This window comes from Drosophila ananassae, chromosome 3L, assembly GCF_017639315.1.
Source record: "Drosophila ananassae strain 14024-0371.13 chromosome 3L, ASM1763931v2, whole genome shotgun sequence".
NCBI lineage: Eukaryota > Metazoa > Arthropoda > Insecta > Diptera > Drosophilidae > Drosophila > Drosophila ananassae.
Genome location: NC_057929.1, coordinates 18588090 through 18609733, shown reverse-complemented (window position 1 = coordinate 18609733; position 21644 = coordinate 18588090). Strand labels below are relative to the sequence as shown.

Here is a 21644-nt window from a genome sequence, read left to right as displayed (position 1 = left end):
AAATGGGAAAGCTAAGACAAACGAAGATACAATTGTAAACGTAAATCAAATTATTTATAATATTTGTATTTGCCCAAAAACAATGCAAAATAATAATATACATAATAAATATTTGAAACCAACTAATGACGGAATTATATCTTACCATGCTCCCAAAGGATCTCGGCGTAAAGGGTGGAGAATAAATAAAAATTTCATTCGATTAATTTCAAAAAATTTATATTTCATTATATATTTCAGAAGATAATTGTTCAATAGATGTCTTGTAAATAATATAGTATTGTGTTTCAGTTTCTTACATCGCCTATGTACATATTTCCTAACGTGTTTAGAACCAACAACTACTCTAGGTGTAAATCTGGCTACGTGTGGGGCTCCACAAATAATCGCCCAAAAGTGAAAAGTGCTTACAAGTTAAAGGCTTTTGTCGCTAACCGTACGCTAAGTTGATGTCTGTGTGCTTCTTGGCGAGTTTTCTTCATAAACGGTATTCATAAACGGTTATGTATTTTCTGTAATAATACTTGAACTTGATAGTATCGATTGAATATTTGAGAGCCATTAGTCTCTTCGGTTTGGTGTTATTAGCTTAACAAATTTGTGCCAAATTTCAAGAACGGGTTATCCTTAAACACTTGTTATCTATGCATGTCTAGTCGCTCAATTGATCGCGTAATTCGGAAACTGTTCGGATGCGAACCACTCTTGGGATGTTATTACTTTTTGTGATCCTTAAAAAAGAAATGCGCCAAAGACTTTATTGTAAGTGGTTAGGGCGACCGAACAGAGTGTCGCTTGTTATTGCATACGTTGCTTAGATTGTTGTTTATTGTATTACTTTAGTCAATATTCGTACGAAATGTAAGGCAATTAAACTATCCTTCTAAGTTCTCGATTTGTAAAGAAGACAATTGAGGGGACCCGTTTGCACCTGGCAGTGATGCACTGCATTGATATTGATTGAAATTGAACAGTTCGCTACGTGTGATTACAAGTTGTGATTAGTAATTGCCCTAGTGCGGTAATTAAACTACAATGTATTGCATGTATATGTGTAGAAACTTAGCTACAAATCTACGAATCTCTCGTAGTACATAAGAATAGGCTTACAGCTAGGCGGTCTTAGGAGATAGGCTTAGTATCAGTTACAATTCTGCTCTGATTTTATGGCTGCAACACCATTTGACATAAGAAACTCGGTAACATTTAATGCTAGTCCACTATTAAGCTACAAGTCAAGTTTGTGGTGCCTCCGGCTGCCTCGGCCTCCGGCATCAGTATAATGTACTATGTAACTATGTAACCTAGTGTAAAAGTTGAGCTTTTTTAGTCTCTGAGACATCACTATCACTCTCCCGAGGTGCTTTCTTCTCGCAGAACTCGATCATGTACGAGCACAAGCCGGAGAGTGCTATGAATATGCCCGCATAGTAGAAGACGTCGTCCCACCTGCGAATGGAAGAGGGATTAGTCAGTTTTCGTTTCCGCCTCACCTCAGGGCCCACTCACCTGTCAATAGTCTCGTAAATGACGCCCGCAATCGGCGGGCCCGCGATCATGCCCACTCCCTGCACCAGGAGCACCAGGCCGTAGGCACACGTGAAGTCGTCCAGGTCGACGATGCTGACCAGGATGCTGGGGGTGAACGAAAAGGAGCTGGCGAACGTGAAGCCGAAGATGACGCACATGCACATCAGGCCGTTGTAGCTCTGTATCAGCATGGGCATGAAGAACACCGACGCTCCGCAAACTAGAGGTGGAGGTGGGTCAGTAATTGGTTCGGTTATCAGGCTCAAGCCCCTACTCACCCAACATGCAGAGGGAGTAGCATATGTTGATGTTCATCCAGGGGAGGTCGCCCAGGTAGCCCAGTCCAATCATGCCCACCGTTTGGGCGATGCCCACGGCCGATATCAGAACGGCACTCACGTTCACATCGTAGTTGTACTGCTTCATGTACTCGGGAAGGTACAGATAGGGTATGATGAACCTGCGGAGGGGCGGGACAATGCCAGATTAGAGCAGTTATCTGGAATCGCTTTGAACCAGTTCCCTTATCGACCCAATAAAGCACTTAAGCCCTGGGTACACGGTCAGATAAACCATGATCTCGGCCGTGAATCGACTTCTAATTGCTGTTTTTAGTTTTCGGAACAGCTGTCAGCTGCTGTCGGAGACATTTTCTGGCAAATTTTCAACTTTCAGCGCGACACTTGGATCGCCAATGGTCTCCTGTCATTTCTGGCCTTGTTTGGTGTTACTTAACCTATCGTAAGACTATTGTTTCACTTACCAAATGAAGAGAAACAGCGTGGAGAGGTTGAAGAGCGCAAACTTGACGTCCAGGAAGAGGGAGAAGTCAAAGATGGACTTCATGGTGTCCACGAAGCTCTCATACCATGTCTGCCGGAAGTGAAGTTCAAAGTTATAAGATCAGATAAGGATTATTATTTAATATACATATAATGTTGTATAATGTAATATAATTTATTTATTAAATTATGTTTTTTATGACTTCATTTTAAACTCAATTTTATTGATCGAAAACAAGTAAAGATTCAAAATCTATCAATAGTTCAAACATATTTAAAAAAAAAAATAATATTTTATTGATTAAATAATTCAAAAGTATTCCAAATTGTTTTTATTTCAAAATTTTCTCAACTGATTATTTTATGTTTTGAAGCTCAGATCTGCAGCAACTCTATAAACAGCAGATCTCAATATGAATTATTTATAATATAGTTATTATACTCAATATTATACCTAATAGATAGTAGATAGACTAAAAATAATAATGCACTTTCAGTCTGAAGTAGTGATAATGGAGAGTCTAAACTCAAATAATACTGCATTAAAAGTCTAATCAAATATAAGATATGAATCGAACCATGACAGAATATCATCGTGAATCAAACAATGAGTTGCCATCTTTAAGACAAAAATAAATCAGAAAGAAAATCCGGAATCGAATTTGGCTCCGAGATCGCCCCTGTTCGGACACAGTACGGAAGAGGTTGGCCTCTTATCGGACGAGAAGCCATGGCCGGGTGGTCCTACGGCTGGGATGGCGAGCCGGCTGATAACCGGACTGGCCGACGTAACATTAACCAGCTGGGGCTGTCGCCAAGTCGAGCCGCCAGCTGATAAGGGCGGGGCAAGGGGCAAGCGGTACTCACATCTTCCTCCTCCTTGGCGATGGTAGTCATGGAGTTGCGGTAGATGTTGGGGCAAGAGGAGGCCCGCAGCCGGTAGCGGTGCGTGTTCAGCATGGCCCCGCGGTAGTGGATCGAGTTGCGGTGGATGCGCATGTCCTTCAGGAAGTTCGAGTTGCGGATCGAAATGTTGCGGCGCAGATTCGAGCGGTGGTGGCTGGGCTTCTTGGAGCGCGACAGCCGCCGGATGCCAGTGATGCTGTCGAGTCTGGCACGTCGCATGGCCAGCTCGCTGTTGACGGGCGGCTCCTGCTCCTGCTCCGGGATGGCGATGACCGTGGGTCCGGCCCGCCTGCCCTCCGGGTCCAGCAAAGCGAACGTCTCGTCCTTCGAGTAGTAGCAGTGCATGTCCTCGCTCAGGATGTCCACCGAGTTGTGGCGCAGGCCGTTCACCTTCAGGTTGCAGATCGAGGGCGTGGCGTGCTTGGCCATGAAGAGATTTTCGTTCAGCGAGTACCGGGAGCTGGCGTGCTTCTGGGTGAGGTAGCCCTCGTCCGAGGAGCGCAGGGAGCCTAGGGGGGTGCAGGCACCGCCCGACCGCTTCTCCGACGGCGATAGCGTCTCGATGGAAGCCAGGTAGGACTTTTTGGCGGCGTCGACCGCTTCCGGGGGGATTCCGCCCATCAGCGTGTCATCCGGCGAGGCAATGACGGCTGTGGACGCGGGGTAGGCTCCCGCCCCCGAGGACATGGACAGGAGATTCTCGCGCGAGGGCGCCTCGGCGCCGTCCTTGTGCCGCAGGGAGCGCCGGCTTAGGCTCTTCACCTCGCAGATGCTGTCCAGTTCGTGGGTGCTCAGGAAGGTGGGCAGGAAGATCTCGCTCCGGTAGCGCTTAAGGCCCGTGTCCAGGGGGTCGTCGATTTGCTGGTTGGCCTCGGTGTTGTTCTTCGTCACCAGCGAGTCCAGCACCGCCTCCTTGGTGATGCCGGTGTCCAGCAGCTTCTTGATCTCCTCCAGGCAGACGCTCGAGTTGGAGAACGTGGTGACGCTCTGCGAGCGGCTCTCCAGCCGGTTCTCCTCGATCAACCAGTCGGGATCGCGCATTAGGGCGCCGCACACACAGGCGTTCAGCATGGTGCCGCCAAGGATGAGAGTGGCTCCCCGCCAGCCGTAGGACTCGATCAGGTAGGAGGTCAGCCGGGCGTACACAAAGGTGCCGATGCCCGTGCCCGAGGCCCCGATGCCGGTGGCGAAGGTGCGCTTCTTGTCGAACCAGAAGGCGATGGACACCACGGCGGTCACGTAGCCGATGCCCAGGCCCAGGCCGGAGATGATTCCGAACGTCAGCATGAGCATCTCGATGGAGTTGCAGAAGGAGGAGAGGGCGAACCCGAAGGCGGAGACTACACCGCCGATGATGGTCATTTTCCGGCAGCCGTACTTGTCCACCAGGTTGGACCAGATGGGGCCCATCAGGAGGGGCACGGAGAAGAACAGCGACGAGATCCAGGCTGTCTTAGTGGTGGACTCGCCGAAGTACTCCAGCAGCTGGACGTTGATCAGGCCGAACGAGAAGCTTAGCCCGTCGGCGATGAGCGACACCACCAGCGAGGCGAACACCACCACCCACCCGTAGCCTCCGTCGGGCATCTTGGGCGCCTTCTTCTCCGTGGAGCTGGAGTCGATGGAGTCTCCGGACTCGTTCGAGATCAGCCGTTTGCGCTTCTTCACCTGCCCACTGCCGTTCATCAGGCAGGTGAGCGTTCCGTCGCCGTCCATGGCGATGATGCTGCTCCGCACCACCCGGCTGTGCCCGGCCCCGTCGGCCAGCTCCTCCACGGACAGATTGCAGAAGGTGACCTCCGGGAAGAGGTCGTGCTTGATGGCCTTGTTGAGGGGTGTGTTGGCGGGCGCCGGGTTCAGGGCCACGGGCAGGGGCTGGTAGCCGTTCTGATGGCCGCCATCCACGCCGTTGTGGTTGTGGGCGTGGGCGTGGCTGTGGTTGTTGTTGACCGCCTCGCAGCTGTTGTTGTTGGAGGCGGGGGCACTCGAAGCTGGCTTGGCCATGGCGGCTGGCCTGGAAGCCGTGGAAGCCTGGTGCTTGGACGCGGGTTAGAGGATGATTAGGGGGTATGCTATATAAAAACTTTTATAAAATTCGCACTCTCTAGTCCGAGCGATTATTGGAATTGAACACAGTTTGCATTAGCTCTCATAGTAGTGTCTAACTAGGCGCCAGGCGAAGTGTCCTCCTCCTCGGGGCTGCAGTGCGAGCCTGGTTACCTGCTGGAGGAGAGAGAGACCAGAGCGGGTGTTACACGGTTTCCACTTCCCCATCGACACTACCGTCTTTTCTGCCATTTCACTTTTGTGCCCCCAATTGGAAAAGTTAGCCCCACTTTGTTGTAAGTCACAACTTGCAACAGGGAGGGATTGCTTCCCTCGACCACCCACCGCCCACCTATTGGTCCGATTGGTCAGTGCAGTGCCAACAACAAGATCTGTTGGTAAACATTCCGTTTATAAAATCGCGCAGAAACTGTTCTGGTCGGTTGGCGCCTTCCCATATTCGACTCTCGAGTCGCCTTCAACTTGACCTCAGGAATCCGCCCGAAATCTCTGAGAGCGTGCTGGGAGCGGGAGACTTGTTTTCAAGCAAAGTGGCAAACAAAGTGCGTCAGACGAGCGCCGTGCCGAGCAGCAGCTGACCAAAATAATAATATTTGTGTGCACTCGACGGCCTGTGGTTATAATTAGACAGCCATATAGGCTGTACTGGCCCCCATGGCCGGCCGGATGGTAATTTTCCATCAGTCGACTTGGACCCAAAGTCCAACTACCAACTGACGCAAATCGGACTGTTCCCCCCTGGAAAGTCACAGCTCCACCATACCCCTCCCTTACCGTAGTTCCCACTTACCTTTCCGTCAACCATCCAGTCGGGGTCACCCGTCCCGTCCGACAACAGAGTGGAAAACCGAAAACCGGAAACCGAAAAATACGAACCGACCTGCACCCGCTTAGGATTTCACTTGCACAGTTTTCACTTGCACTAAATCGGCACTGCCGCCGCCAATCAATTCACCATAATTGCACAGATCTTCAGTTATATTTAGCTCGCTCAGAGTGCGATTCAAGGGTTTATTCAGCGTGGCGGTCTTGTTGAGAATTCTTAGGCGCGGGTCGCGGGGCGTGTAGTGCAGGAACACCTTGTCGGACTTGCCGCTGTTGTTGTAAGTACGGGGATTGTTGTTCTGGCTGTTGTCGAACGAGGCGGACGTCGGTTTGCTGGCACGGTAGGATGACTTGCCACGAGAGTCATTCATTAAGAACGCTAGGGGGAGTATCACGGGCCAACGGAGAATATGTTGAGCGATGGTCGTTGACAACTGGAGGCAGTTGCAGTTGAAGTTGTAGTTTCTGTTGCTGTTGGAGCAGTTAATGCTGCTGGCGAGGGGTTTACACCTTGGCAGCCACATGCGGTAGTCTGTCGTGGCGGTAACCGAACGCTGTTGATGCCAATTAGTCGCAGCGTCCCACGAACGCGACTTTGAACGAAAAATAACAAAATAAGCCGGAGCAGAAACCGGAGACGCGTCGGTCGTCGTCGGAGGGTGTTCCAGGAGGAGCTGGCTCTTCCGGGAGGCGCTCAGCTGCTTCTCCCTGACCACTGACTCGCTTCAACGCGTGTCAAGTGCGCGGCGCGTGGTGCGGCGGCGGATGGGCGAACATATCGACGACGGAGGAAGCAAACCGGCCAACGTGGCGTATGATTAATTCGGGGCTCTTTGGTGGTGCAACTCAATCGCTGCCCGTCGCTCTCGGCTGGATGATGATTTATGGTCTCTGTCCTCGCTTAGCGGTTAGCGGGCGTCGGGATGAGCTCTGAAATGGAGACACAAACAGGGTACGAGAATGAGTCGAGATTCGCATGATAAATGACATAAACAGGCCAGTAAGCAGGTCGGGCAGGGGCTAGTCTAAGCCTAAGCACTGAATTCGAACCATAATTCCGCTCTGAATAGTCCGCCAAATTCCCACAAAAGCGCAGCATCACATACCTTCCACCGCTTGATTGTCAAACAATGCAAAGCACACACGGGCCCAGTGTGTGGATGTGGATGGTCGAGTGATTTATTTCGAGAGACCGGTTTCAGCCGCCGCAGAGGCCACCGGAGTCTGTGAATAAATAAGCCCTAATGACCGGAGCTAAGCGCTTTCCTTACCATACTGCCGATACTCCCAGCTACTCAGATTTAACTACTCTACAAGCTAGGCATTGCTAATCCCAAGCCCCTGGAAGCGGGGAACGTGATTTCGGACTGGTGCTCGACTATTTCAAATCCATTGGCCTGGTTTGAAGCTAATTGTTATGGGTTTTCTTCTGCTTCACGGTTGCAAATGGATTAAATATTCAAAAACAAGTGTGACACGTGTGCTTCGCTTCAAGCTTTCCAGCTGGCTCGGCCAAGATGTTTATTCAGAAAGGGGATTCGACTAGTCCGCAGGTGGAACAACACCAGGTAGACGGAGGAGTACTCCTATATCAGTCTGAGGCCCAAATGGCCAAGTTCATTGCTCTATGGGCTGGCCGATTAGACACCTCGTGCACTGCAGCTCTCCGCCGGAGAGCGAAGTAAACAAGGCACCGAAATTAGACTTCGACACTGTCTGGTCTCCGGCAGGGCTGGCACCGGCCAGCTAGACAACGAAACTGTCGCTTATCAAAAATCAAATTCGGATCGCGATTATCTGGCACGGCGAGTGTATGGGAGGCGATTTCCGACTTATCTTTACAGTATAATTGGCAGAAAATGTCTTTATGTCCGCGATAAGCTCATCTGCGTATGGGGGAATAGGGTTTACATCGTTGCTCTGCCGAAAACGCTCCGCTCACGTGATCCGGTTGGCCCATCACGTCACTTGGCCCCGACCTCGACCTCCCTGGGGCCACAGGTTGGCGTGACAGTCTTCCACTCTTCGGAAACGGAAGAGGCGGTCGGATTGGGGGGGAATTAAATCAGAATCAAAGACACTCTTAGTCAAAGTCCAAGTGGCCAAGGCCCGCACCCTGCGCCTGTTTGTATGCAATTACTTCGTACTCACTGCCGCACTTTCACTTTTCTTGAACAAATCTGCCTCGAAACTTTGGGCTGCATCTTGTTCACCCCGTAGTATTTACTCAAAAGACCCGAAAGACAAAGAAACTCGTGGGCCGCAGCTTGTAAACATGTTGTCTCTAGGGTCCACGATTTCCGGACTGCGACTCGAACGAGGATGGGCCTCAGTTTCCACTCGGTAGCGGACTCGAACTCGGACTCGGAGTCGGATTTAAAGAACAATCCCGCGGGCCGTCGAAAGCCCGACTAAGCCTCGCACGCTGCCTCCGTGGAACGGAATGGAACGGAGCCGAGCCGAGCAGAGTGGGTCGCGCTGGGAGTGGAACACGACAAGGCTGCTCGGCGTCTGTAATCGCGGCAATCGCCGCCTTAATCTAATAAATTTCTTATCAAAGAGCGTCGCAGTCCACAGCACTAGTTACTGCATCTGTGTGGGGAGGCCCTCGCACACGCTCCCCACGCGTTGGCGGCTGTCAGCCTGCCAATGGTCTGTGACGCCATCCTCCCTGCACTCCCCCCCCTGGCTACTGACAGTGGTCAAATTTAAATTTGGACGCGTGTACACTAATATATAACTACATATTGGCACTCTTGGCAAGCGCATAATTGGATTAGAGCCCGAAATTGGTGAAAACACGTATTCGAGCTACACTTCCTATAAGGCCTGTGATTGACTGACCCACTACACTGCGAGAAACCATCAGATACAGCGAGAGCCCTTCCAAGGCCACAGTGCGTATGGGGCCAGCTATGGCCCTCAGTTATACGACATCTATGGCTAGATGATATCGAGCCATAAAAGTTTATAGATTAGTTTGCGTGGAAACGGGCATTCAGGCGGTCGGTCATGGCTCTATCGATTCAAGGGTCTGATTCCAAAAGGGGAATAAGGTTGCCTCTAGTACTTTCCACAAGGTCTAAAAAAAGAATGATAATAATGACTTATTTAGTTATAATTTAAAATAAAAATGTTAAAGAGCACTTTGACCAAAAATACCTACAAAAGTCAAGAAGAGCCCACATACCAGAGCCCCACGAAGGCCGATAAGGCATCTAAATAAAGACTATAGACCATATTTCACACAACCCTATCGACAATGGAAAGGTTCCATCGTTATCAGACTTTGATTTAATTGTAGCTTTCAGGCAGAGTCTTTTATGGCAAATAATACTAATAAGATAGGCTAATAGGGCTCTGGAGTACAGTGACAATAGACACAAATTATGTAAATAGTATAGTCTCTAATATGTAGTATAATAAGTAGTAAAATAACACTATAAAAGAAAACTGTTGTCATAATTCTTATATGGCAAATAGTACTAATAAGAAGACTTATAGGGCTCTGGAGTACTGCGACAATTATATAGACACAAAAGATAAGAAATAATAGTAGATGGTTTACTATATTAGATAGTATTTAAAGTAAAATTTTAAAAGTAAACTGTAATCATAATACTATTGACTCAAATTAGCAAAAAAAGGAGTAATCTAGGAGTAATACGCGTACCGGATACTATAGTATAATCTCTAATATTAAAGAAAACTGTTGCCACTTTATGGTTGCTCGAACTAATCTATGAATAATTAGCACTTTCTAAGCCAATACTGGCTAATCATGCAGATAAGAGAATGCTTTCCACGTCGTGCCTGGGGGCCCATAAATTCTTGCACCTAATTGTGAGGTAATTGTTTTGTGGGCTCTTGGAGTTGCGCGATAACTTTTACGGCCGTCTTCTATTAAAAGAGGGGGTCCGTTTGATGCTGACCTAGGCTAGACAACTGCGGCTCTTGGTCTGATTGCTATATGGCGGGTTCTAAAACCCAACTAGAGACCGGGAAAACCTCAATGGAAGTGCGCATTGGCTGGGGGCCAAGGTCGTGATGGACAGATTGTCGAAAAGCCAAAGTCAGCTGGGGGATTGACGCACTGCAGCCCAGTTAATTGAAAGAGTTGAGCAAATCAATAAAGCCATATGGACGGGGGGCAGGAGAGTGAAGGACAAGCCGCTCACCTTGAACTGAATTGGGTCTCAGTCTTCCCCAATATTCCCCCCTATTCTGACGCATCTCACAAAAGGGGTCTGCCAGTTGCGGCTATTATCTTAAAATTATTATTTTAATAAAATGAGAAATGTTGGGAGGGAGAAGAGATGGCTTATTTATCCATTCATGGTACGCTTTTCTCATATTTCCATTGCTGTCACTGCCTAGGGCATCGCCATCAATTATTTCATTACTTTTCGAAATTAATAGTGGGCGCTCCAGGCCCCCTCAGACAAATATTTGTGTCAGTGGTTAATGGTCGTGTGGTTTTTTCGTTTTGTAAAGCCATAATGTTTCACAGCCACTGCAACAGGCTTTTAATTTTCAAAAATACGTGGTACATGGGTATCAGGGGCCAAAAACGGATTACTTTTAATAATTTAATATTTATAATAATATAAATTTAATTAAAAAGATTAGTGTTAAGGTTAAACTTTTAAATGTTTTTAAATAATGATTTTTTGAAACTCTTGGAAAAAAATAACACAAGCTCTGGCAAAAATGGTCCATTCCCTTTAGTATATCTCGGAGAAGGATAATCCGAATTGGAAATAAAAAGTATTTAGTGTTAGATTTATGTAGTTAATACCTTAAAACCCTATATAAATATTTAAAATTGTTAAATATTTTAAATTGAATTTTTTGCAGAGGTTTTTACAAAAAATATCAGGGTTATCAGGGAATAACAGGGATAGTTATAATTAAAATATAAAATATCATTCGTTCATTTACTAGATTTATGATTTTTGAGACCTCTTTAAAATCTTATTTACATGGTTTTGAAAAGTATTCTGGAAATCGTGTTGTGGCGGGGAATCGCGTTTAAAGTTTCCAGTGACAAGGGAGCTACATAGATTGAATAGCGCACTTTTGATTGACTTTAACTCTGAAAGTGTTGCTTGCATTGATTTATATCTTTTAAACAACATTGTAGAGATATTTTAGCATTAAATAAAAAAGAAACAACAAATCATAGCTTATGAAACCTCAAAACCTAGAATAATAATAGATTTTACTTGAAATTTTTGCTCTGAAATATTGGTGTTCTACATGGTTCTGTAGATTACTTAAAGTTTAAGCTTTTAAAGCAATGCCAAGTCTTTAGCTTGTGAGCACTTATTATCAAAAAAAAAGACTGAAGTGCTTCAGGAAAAATGCCACAAAGAGGTCCTTCCTCGCTGCACCTCCAAGTGCACAAACACAAGGAGGTGTCGCTCTGCTGTCGCCGCGTTCGGGCTGCTTTCATGTTTTACATTTTATATTTACCTTTCCGCCGGACCTAGCCCCCGGCAGAAAAGCAACAAAAACCTTGGAGCATTCCGGATCTCAAAAGTTATAAGGCACATTGGTATAAAAACTTGAATGGCGGTTGCACTTTCCCCATAAACTGTATGTACAATGGTCGTTTCTTTTCGGTGGATGTTTTTTGTGCATTAAACTTGCTGGCTTTGGGGCAAAATATTGATTTTTTGGCCCACGCTTTTTATGGTTGCTCCCCGGTGCGTGCAAGTTATTCCGCCTTTTTCATTAAATAATTTTAAACAGGGAGAGCCAAAGCTTATATGCATTTCAGTTTTCATTTAACTGCAAGGGGGTTACGGGAAACCACAAGTTATAGTCCTTTTTGTAGAGTTATAAGATTGTGAAGGGATACTGCATAAGATTGTCTAATAAGCTAATATCAGGTCTTTGCATGTATCCAAACTCTTATGAAGATCTATATAGTTATGTTATGTAAAGCTTATATTGTTAAAGAATTCAAAAAAGAAAAATAGAAGGCTCCAAATTATGCGTCTGAAATGAGAGTTTTCTGAGTAAGCACATTTTAACATGTTTTTTAAAGATAGAGTCATAAAATGTGTTTTTACCTGAGCAAGTTCAAACGAGACCTGCTCAGGGTTTTTTTTGAAGTGTGATTAAATTAAAATAATAGAAAAAATAATAAGCAACTAATTATTAAAATTAATAGTTTTAAACTGGTAATGGTAAATTATAATATATATATATTGGATTAAAATTAAGAATTAATATTTAAGTTGTCAGTAGAAATATAACTTTTGAAGTCTTATCCAATTTTGCAATATTTTTCTAATATTCTTATTAATATACTATTTCATAGAAAATAAAGCTATTGTGTGCTTTTCTGAGGGTTTTCAATCATTTATTCGAAAGGTGAGAGCATCTTTGAATATCTGTGTTAGAAAAGAGTCAGATTGGAGTCAGAAATCATCCTCTTAAGGAGCGACTGTTTTCAAAGAAAAAACGATCTTTCTGGAATCTTTTTTGCAAATCGTAAATGATTATACAAAAACCGTCAGAATGCTTTTAAATTTCTAGCTGGGATATCATATACTCGGCCCAACCTATACAGTCTATAGAGATTTCCACTTCAAGTTCCCTGCATGTCAATAATAGTGATTGATCCATAAGGTGTTCGGACAAACACGACACACTATTTTAAGATCTCAATCCATTTCGGCAGAACAAATTGTAGCTAAAAAGCGACAGATTTTAAAACGCAATTTCTGGATCGCATTCCGCATTAGTTGTGGCTTCAAATGGAAGAAATACACAAAAACCGGATGAGGACAAAAGCCTTGTTTGTTCCCCTTGTCGAGGGGTTGCCCCTCCCTTATGGGGCGCTTTGAAAAGGGAAATTTGGCCGCCAGGACGGACATGCGGCTGAGCGTGTAAATAACTTCAAGGCCGTGCCTGCTTTCGCCCTCACAACTCCTGCTCCCAACTCCCAAAGGTTGAATGTGAAGTGCAAATTGCGAAAATGCAAATTGAGAAATTAAATAGTGCAGCCAGGTGATGTTTAAGCCAGAGAGTAATGCATTCAGAATGGGAATAGAAGATTGATTCTACAACTGGGCAACTGGGCAACTGGGCATCGTGTTTGCATTATCCATTAGGCGGGGAATAATTAATGGTGTATGGAAACGATTCCCACACTACTGGAGGCATAACTTAAACTCTAATCCAGATGCCAGCTGCCAACAAATCAAGTTCTGGCAGGGGCTGGATGAAGGTCACCTCTGACAAGGACTCTGCTTGCTTTCATGCCAGCACGAAAGCGAGAATTTCCCTCTGCAGGTGGTTTGAGTGAAAATTTGGCATTTTCCATCTCGGCACGCAGGGAGGGGATTCTTCTGACTCTTACTCTCACAATTCTGATGGGCTGGTCATGTGACAGTTGGACTTTGGCTGCCCGTAATTGCTCCACTTACGCGCCTCTGTATCCGCTGACGATAAACTTTGTGGGCTCTTTGTTTAGTTGTTTACGCTCCGAGAGGCGTCCTATAAACAAATCATCACTCGCCGAATGCCTGACTCGATGGCCAATAATCAGTTTAGCACAATTCCGCAAACACTTGCACTTCCTGGAGCTGTTTCTCCTTTTGCGTCTGGAACCGAACTGCCTCAAGACGGGATTCGAAAGAATGATGCAACCCTCCTGGCTACGTCGCCCGTCTCCCTCGCACACACTCCCTCGCTCGCTCCCTCCTCAGACTGCCAGTGCAGCGCTACTTCAAATTTCAGAACGAGCAGAGTTCCCACCACTTTGTTGCTCGGAGTGGAAAATTTCCAGTTGACATAATAGATTCCATGGCACGTTGCAGAGGGCAGCGGGATGGAAACGGTGATTCATCATCCGGATCAAGAGGATCCACGAATGAAGATCCCCGAGGAGGGTAAACAGTCTATCGATTCTAATTGCTCGAAATAAGAAACAATGGGCGTTTTTTAACAAGTCTTTGGGTCAACTTGGACTCCAGAGTGTCTAACTTATCAGTCAGACTTTTATTTTATTTACATACATATATCTAAAAGTTATATCTATCAAGTTCTTACTTTCTAGAAGGGACTGTATTCATTATAAGTTCCCTAATAAAAATCATAAAACAATCTAATGATTACAAAGCTAATGCTTGCAAGTTTTATTTTTCGATCAAAATAAAATAAGTTATTTCTTTCTTTTTATTTTAAATATTTTTTGATACAAAAATAATGATGAAATAATCATTTAAGCTGGAAGTGCTAATCTATATTCCAGGGAAAAATGGTAACATTTATGGGTACTATCAGATAATGATTTTTATACCCTTGCAGAGGGTATTCTAATTTTCTTCAAAAGTGTGCAACGCAGTAAAGGCAACATCTCCGACCCTATTAAGTAAATATATTCTTGATCAGGATCACCTCCTAAGTCGATATGAGCATGTCCGTCTGTCCGCCAGTCTGTTTCTATGTAAACTAATGTCTCAGTTTTAAAGCTATTGACTTCAAACTTTGTACACATCCTTCTTTTGTTTGCAGGTATTATATAAGTCGGAATGGCCGATATCGGTCGACTATATCCTTATCCCGAAGTTAGCTTTCCTTTCTTGTTATAGATGAGATTATCTATTAAACTCTAATTTTATTGACGAAAATAATCTTTACTTAACTGTAATAAATTTAATAAAATTATTTCGAGCTTTTCCTTATGGATGGTATGATCTGAACGAATCTTTCATAGGAAAATGGTTTGGGAAAATCGGAGATTTAAACTTTGCATGAATATTCCAAAGCTATGGTAACTGCTGGATGTCATTTTCTTATTTTAGTTGGTATACATACATTTAAAAAAATGATATTTACCAAAAACAATGATGGTCATCGCCATTACACGTCCTATATAATTCAATATATGGTCAAATTTGATCATTTATTCTCTTAGGTGTGTAGTGGAACTGTGGGTGATGGAACCTACATAGGTGTGTTCTGGACTTTGGTTCAGGGGAGCTTAAATGTTACGGAGCAGGTAAAATTATGCGTGGAGATTTTTTGCTGTCGTATAATAATATAATATAACTGCTATATTAGCTTTCCTTTCTTGCTTCGATTGAAATATTTAAAAAACCATTATTTTCAGACCCTGATTTCTAGTTAATAACAGACCCTACAATACTAGGGGTGTTTTATCAGAACTTTTAGATCGCAAGTCGAAATAGTTGAATTTAGGAGGGGAATAAATAATGCCAAGTTTGAGCTTAAACCAAATTATAATAATTTAAAGTTTGCATGCTGAATATAAATGAGTGGCACCCCACGGAATGCAAATGGGTTTCTAATCAGATCAGTGAAATATTGCTTTTTTTCAAACGTTATTTTTTCACCAGCCTGAATCTAATTAAAGATATTTAAAAGCCATATTTTTGCGACAAAATAACAGCTGCATGCCGCTTGATGAGGGGTAACTACATGAATATTTAAATTCCTTTCCGCGTAACGAGATTACTTGATTATTTGGAGTCAGATAAGATTAGTCTTCGTTCTAGAATCTTATAATCTCAGAAAGTTCACGTGACTGCGGATTTATTCTACAGTGCATGCCCCCCTAGACGCTTGCCCCCTAGACCAATTCATACATATATTTAACTAAGTCGTTCGGCGCTAATGTGGAAGGCCCGATAATGAAGCGTCTTTATAGCAATTACCATTATTAGCACAATTGCGCGAGCAAAAGTCGCGCTGGCAGGTGAAAACCTGTTCCCGGAACGCATCAGCTGTTGGCTCACTGCTGGCTGACACACATTGTCCGGCGGATAAAAGAGCAGGGGTCTTACCGGTTCCATCAGCTGCTCGCCCAGTTGTTTTCGATTGCAGCGCAAATGGCGAACTTTTCGAGCGGTTTGAGGTCAATGGCTCACCCCGCCTTACCCCGAGTGTCTAAGCACTTTGCGGCGGAGGGGGAGTGTAGACTTGTAGCCAGTTTGGGCCCAAGGACGCCGTTCAAGAGAATGGTTCTCGGTTACAGCAAATCAAACACAGCACAGCGACTCGAGAGCCGCAGCCCCAAAGCCGAAAAATCATTGAAATAACATTCAAACATGAGTACACAGTGGAAAATACTGTGCCATGTCACAATCGAACCAACAAAAGGCCAACTGACTGGTGTGTATGCGGGCCGATGGAAAGTTTCTGCAATGGGATGGGCAACAGGCGTTTATTTTCGAGTTGGGTTTCACTCACGAGGGTCGGGGCCACAATGGAAGTGCTTCCCCAAGCCGAGCAGTCGTTTCTCCCCGTGCACCCGCAACTACTGGGTCGCCAGGACCTGCCAGGACAAAGGCAATAAAACCAAAATGAGTGCGACAGCAAAATGGCGGCGCGTGTGTGGCAAGCGAAAATGGCCAAAACTGCGGCATCTCATCTCGGTTAAGCTTCAGCTTTAGCTTCAGCTCCAGCTTCGGCCTGCCCCCTTCCGACCCAATTACGTAAATGGGGCAAGCCAGCGCCTGAACTTGAGGGCGCGTCCGCCTGAACCCATTCAGTATTCCAGCGGAGACTCTGAATAATGCCATGGCCCAGTCTTTGTCTGACTATCAGTCCCCGGGTGACTCAACTCGCACGTACCGTCGCTGCATAAGCAGGCACTGCGAACAATAAAACACTTTTGGCCAGCATAAATCGCCACATTCGATTCGGCGATCACGTCAATGGGCCCAGAGCTTCGATCTATTCTATTAATAGCAGCCGTTCTTCGGAGATGCGGACGGTTTCAGAAATACGTTAACTCATTGCAGCCTAAAATAAATGGCAAAACAAACATACATATATGTGGTTATCATGGCACTCTGTCTGTGTGGGAACTACGCATTTCTCGTGGGTCGCGACGGGCCGGAATATAAATAATTTTCATAACCCAGCAAGGCCGACAGTCGCTTGTTGGTGGGCTCTCACCTGCTCAGAACTTCAAATTAAGCTTTAACTCTTGGTGCTCTTGGTCCCTTGTGGGTTCGGCAGCTTACATCGTAGGCTATGGCTGATCGGAGGTGGCTCTTCAATTTGTTTGCCGTTGTTTAACGAATTACTGCTTCTGCTGTCCGTCCGATTGAAGCATTCGCACAGTGGAACGAGCGTATCGCCTCTGAATTTCAATGCACTGCTGGTTAAAGCTCGAAGGGGGCAGTCTGATGAGGGCTGGGGTGGGCTGGCTTGGCACGGCGATTGCACAACGGCGGCGCTCCGGCGGAAAGTTATTATCGCCTCCGAAATTATTCCTCTGTGGCGCCCACTGTGCGCGAGTTTCGATTTTTTCCGCACCAAACTTTGGGGGGGAGCGGGGCAATGACAACACCACCCAACGGCACAAGTTCAGCAGAAAATGTGGGGCGGCCGGAGTCGGAGGTCGGAGTAAACAAATGGTGAGCGTTCCACACACGGTCAGATAAATCCAATCCGGAAACGAAAAGTTTCCAAAACAGCTCGTTGAGGAGATCTAAAGGAAGCACTCTTGATGCGCCCGCTTTGGGTTTAATTGACGCGAATGAACAACAACTCGACTCTCAGGAAGGGTTAAATATTCAGAAAAATCGAATTTTCCACCACGCAAACCGCTAGCACTGCACTACCATCCGCACTTCAATCGGAACATGAATTGGAATCCACTTCGAGCGTTGCTGGGGCAGCGCTGTTAAGCTTAACAGTGGTTAACCAAAGGCTGTCGGCAGTGCTGCCAGACCTTTTAAATTTATTTCTGTTTAACTTTTCAAAACCTAAACCTATCAAACATATTTCAAATCATATGAGCAGCTTCTAGAAATAATAATTACGGTAAAATACACTTTCCGATATTTTTTGAAATTGAAGCTCAAATACTCTGGTAGCACTGTATGATGAACCAGACTGTTAATAATGTGCTGTTAGCGCAAAGAATGTAAAGCTATGTCAAGATATTTGAAATTTTACATTTTCCGTTAAAAACATCGTTATGATGTAAAAGTGTTTTGTAAATTTTACGGTATTTTTATTTTCATATTTTCATTTTTCAAACTATATTAAGAAAACTTTATTACAAAATTTTGACTAGGGGACCATATTTGTATATTCAAAGTCATTCCGCCTCCGAATAACCCTTTTAAACATCAAACGGTGTTTAAACATTGTTATCGTTTTATTTTAGCCGTACAACTAATAAATTTATCAAGGTATCAACAAGTAATAAGTGATAATACTGGGGCTGGCAGGTGTCCGGGGGTGGTGCCATTGCTAGGAACAAGTCAGACTGTCATCGCCCTCTGCCTCGTCAGCTGCAAAAGACAAAAAACATTGTAAGCGTCCAAGTCACGAGAGGATTAGATGCAGCATGAATTGGTCTTTATACTTACACAGTATTTGTAAGCCAAACATCAGGGCGAAGCCCGCCACGGTGGCAAGCATGGATAGCCACCGGAAGTGGTTTTCGGTGAGTATCTCGAAGAAGACCACGTACAAAAGTGTGCCGCAGGCGATGCCCTGCAGGATGCCCGAGGGCAGACTAGGGTGGCCGGGGGCTACTTGGTGACTGATGCCCAGACCCACGCCGATGCCGATGGGCGTCACTATTGAAAAGGTCACCAGGTAGATGATGGCCAGGGAGCCTCGGGTGCGGGCTACCAGGAGCTCCATCCCCACGCAGAAGGCCAGCACCAGCTTATGGGCCGCCACTGCCCCAAACATGAACCAGACCGTACTCACGGAGCCCTCCAGTCCAATGGCCATGCCCTCAAACAGCTCGTGCAGGGAGAGAGCCAGGATGATGCCCAGACCCCGTGCCGAGGATCCTTCTTCTGCCAGCGGCGGCATATGGGAGTGTCCGTGGTGGTCCTCCGCCTTGTGCTCTGGAATTTCTTCAACCGGAGTCTCCCTCTTGGCTCCGAGCAGGACGCTTTGCCGCGGACTGCGTCCCCGTTCAAAGGCAACGCTGACTAGGGACTCCTTCCGGCTGAGCTTCTGCTGCTGGCGGTGCACAAAGCCGGACATCGACATATCGAGAGCGTACATCAGAAAGAATCCTGTGCAGAGCAGCATCTCGGGCAAGGCGAAGGGTGTCTGGGCGAGGGACTTGCATTGCTGCAACTGCTCCACCACCTCGATGACCTCGGGCAGCATGTGGACGAATGTGGTGCAGATGAGCACCCCGCCGCCGAAGAAGAGAAGGCAGCGCACTGCCGTCGAGGAGCGGGTCTCCTCCGGACTTTTCCTCGTCCACTCGAAGCAGCGGTTCAGGATGTAGGGCAGGCTGCCGCAGAGGACGGTGATCACCAAAAGCACCACCATGGCGACAATTTTGGCCACAAGAAGGGCCTGGTGGTCGGAGCCGGACGACTCCTCTCTAGCAAAATTCTGTACGGCCTCCATGCTTGCTTCCAGACCTACGACCGGCTACTGAACTTCCCAGCGACTGGCCCATCGACTCACATTGCAGGTTATATATCAAAGGGGTCTGATTGAAATCGGATCGCTGATTGATACGCCGGTAGACGGGCAGGAGAGTCCCAGACCGCCGGCTGCCGAGCTCCGTCAAAAAATGGATTCAGTTATCTCCGGTGGACAGGTGGCTGTCACCTTGCCAGATAGGGGCACCATAATAGAGGGTCCCCGCGAATTATTCATTGATTGAAAAGAGTTATGTGGTTGGGTTGGGGAATTTCGGAAGTATTGTTCTGCGGATTAGCAGAGGAGGATGAGTTTTTGTGTTTAGTTTTTGTTTAATTTAAAAAACCAAAAATGATTTATAGATTTGATATTTCATTATTTAAACAGTATGTTTATTACATGTTTAGTATTATTTATTAAAAAAACGTTTAATAAACATAGCCTGATACGACTGTTATGTTTTTAAAAATAAATTTCCTAACACATAATGATAATTTTGTGAACAAACTCGTTGATTGAATAAAGTTGATTTTATAATCAGATCACTATGATCTAACAGACTTTTTCTGGTGAAAAGTAAGTATAGAGGAGGGTAGACTAATGATCTACTGGGGACACACAAAGTGGCTCTTTCCCTTGGCTTCTCCAACTGAAATTGAGAAATCGAGCGATTAAAGAGCTGAAATTCTGAAAAGTTACAAATATTACTTGCTATCTGAAGGCCAAACATAAGGACAAATCCAGCCAGCGAGGAGAACAGGACGCGTAGGCCGGCGTGACCCTTGGCCACTATCTCGAAGAAGACCACGTAGATCAAAGTGCGGCAGGCCAGGCCCTGGAGGATTCCAGAAACAGTGCTCGGTTCATTCGCAGCCGAGGACTCGCTGACGGCGATCCCGATGCCCACTCCAATGGGGGTCACTATGGAAAAGACCAGCAGATAGACGACTGCGAGGATCCACCGGGTGTGCGCCATCATGATCTCCATGCCAATGCAGAACGCCAGGACGAGCTTGTGCACCGAGATGGCGCCTGTCATGAACCAGACAGTGCTCACGGTCATCTCCAGGCCGATGGCCATGCCGCCGAACAGTTCGTGCAGGGACAGGGCCACTATGATGCCCAAGCCCCTCAGCCAGTTGGGCTCCTCCGGCTCCACGATCTCCTCCTCCCCGTTCTCCAAGGCCTCCTCCCGCTTCCTCAGCTGCCGGCGGCGAATCACAAAGTGCATCGTCTCCTCGATGCAGTACATCAGGTAGAAGCCGGTGCAGAGCAGGACCTCGGGAAGCCCGAAAGGAGTGTGGGCTAGCATTCGGCAATCCTGCAGGGCACTCACCACCGACACCACCTCCGGCAGCATGTGGATGAAGGTGGTGGCTATCAGCACACCGCCACCGAAGTTGAGCAGGCACAGCACCACCTTGAACTCGCGGGCATTGCTGCTGGGGCGCTGTGTCCACTTGTAGAAGCGGTCCAGGAGGTAGGGAATAAAGCAGAAGATCAGGGTGACCAGGAGCAGCACCACAATGGCCACTATTTTGGCCACCATTAGCCGGTGGTCTTCCATGGCGGGCGGACTAGTTTTCCCTGGCTATTCTCGACTTTTATAGTCGGCCCCATATCTTCTTGTAGAAGATAATGTTAAGTAATACTGTGGCGGCGTGTTCACCTACAATATTCTCCACCCGCATGGGTCTTGCAGGGGGTTAAGGCTATAACGTTGCTGCCCGCAACGATCGGTCAATATGTTGGATGCCCCTGCTACTGTAGAGTGATGCAGAGTGCGGATCAGGTCCAGGTGGTGGCCACGATCAATGGTGATGGTGCTGATAGCAGGGTCTTAGCTTCAGCTGTTACGACAAAGGTGTGGGATAGTGCGGCAACGGAGATGCCCACAATATCTCCCGCCTGCACAGGTCTTGCAGGAGGTTACGCCGTGGCACGTGCTGCTCACGGACTTGTTAGCTCTGGGGTACCGTTGGGGGTGCCCACAACGGCCGGTCACTCGTCACGGCTTCTACAGTCGTGTAGCGCTGCAGAGCACCGATCCAGACCAGGTGGTGGCCAAGATCAGTGATGATGATGCCGCTGAACTTCTTCCAGTAAGCTGATAGCAGGGTCTTAGCTTCAGCTACACTG

The 21644-nt window shown here is 46.4% G+C and overlaps 4 protein-coding genes across 8 annotated transcripts; all 4 read right to left on the bottom strand.

Annotated features, from left to right (window-relative positions):
• Window positions 1–202: 202 nt before the first annotated feature.
• Window positions 203–5235, bottom strand: LOC6496634. The gene is made up of 5 exons (XM_001961262.4): window positions 3180–5235; window positions 2294–2403; window positions 1809–1990; window positions 1510–1750; window positions 203–1449 (listed from the first exon to the last, which is right to left on the bottom strand). Exons 1-5 carry the CDS (start codon window positions 5220–5222, stop codon window positions 1305–1307), a joined length of 2721 nt encoding a protein of 906 aa, XP_001961298.3. The 5' UTR covers window positions 5223–5235; the 3' UTR covers window positions 203–1304.
• A 69-nt stretch (window positions 5236–5304) lies between these two features.
• Window positions 5305–17808, bottom strand: LOC116656226. Of its 5 annotated transcripts, none has more exons than XM_032455697.2 (3): window positions 17049–17808; window positions 6076–7040; window positions 5305–5441 (listed from the first exon to the last, which is right to left on the bottom strand). In XM_032455697.2, exon 2 carries the CDS (start codon window positions 6632–6634, stop codon window positions 6176–6178), a length of 459 nt encoding a protein of 152 aa, XP_032311588.1. In that variant the 5' UTR covers window positions 6635–7040; window positions 17049–17808; the 3' UTR covers window positions 5305–5441; window positions 6076–6175. The 5 variants fall into 5 exon arrangements, with proteins under 5 accessions (XP_032311588.1, XP_044571552.1, XP_032311589.1 ...); XM_044715617.1 differs by lacking the exon at window positions 17049–17808 and adding an exon at window positions 13550–13756; XM_032455698.2 differs by lacking the exon at window positions 17049–17808 and adding an exon at window positions 8262–8554.
• Window positions 17809–18240: 432 nt separating this feature from the next.
• On the bottom strand, window positions 18241–20004 carry LOC6496632 (zinc transporter ZIP3). Its single transcript, XM_001961260.4, has 2 exons — window positions 18476–20004; window positions 18241–18397 (listed from the first exon to the last, which is right to left on the bottom strand). Exons 1-2 carry the CDS (start codon window positions 19485–19487, stop codon window positions 18357–18359), a joined length of 1053 nt encoding a protein of 350 aa, XP_001961296.1. The 5' UTR covers window positions 19488–20004; the 3' UTR covers window positions 18241–18356.
• Window positions 20005–20104: 100 nt separating this feature from the next.
• On the bottom strand, window positions 20105–21072 carry LOC6496631 (zinc transporter ZIP1). The gene is made up of 2 exons (XM_001961259.3): window positions 20214–21072; window positions 20105–20154 (listed from the first exon to the last, which is right to left on the bottom strand). The coding sequence occupies exons 1-2, from the start codon at window positions 21070–21072 to the stop codon at window positions 20111–20113; spliced, it is 903 nt and encodes a 300-aa protein (XP_001961295.1). The 3' UTR covers window positions 20105–20110.
• Window positions 21073–21644: the final 572 nt, after the last annotated feature.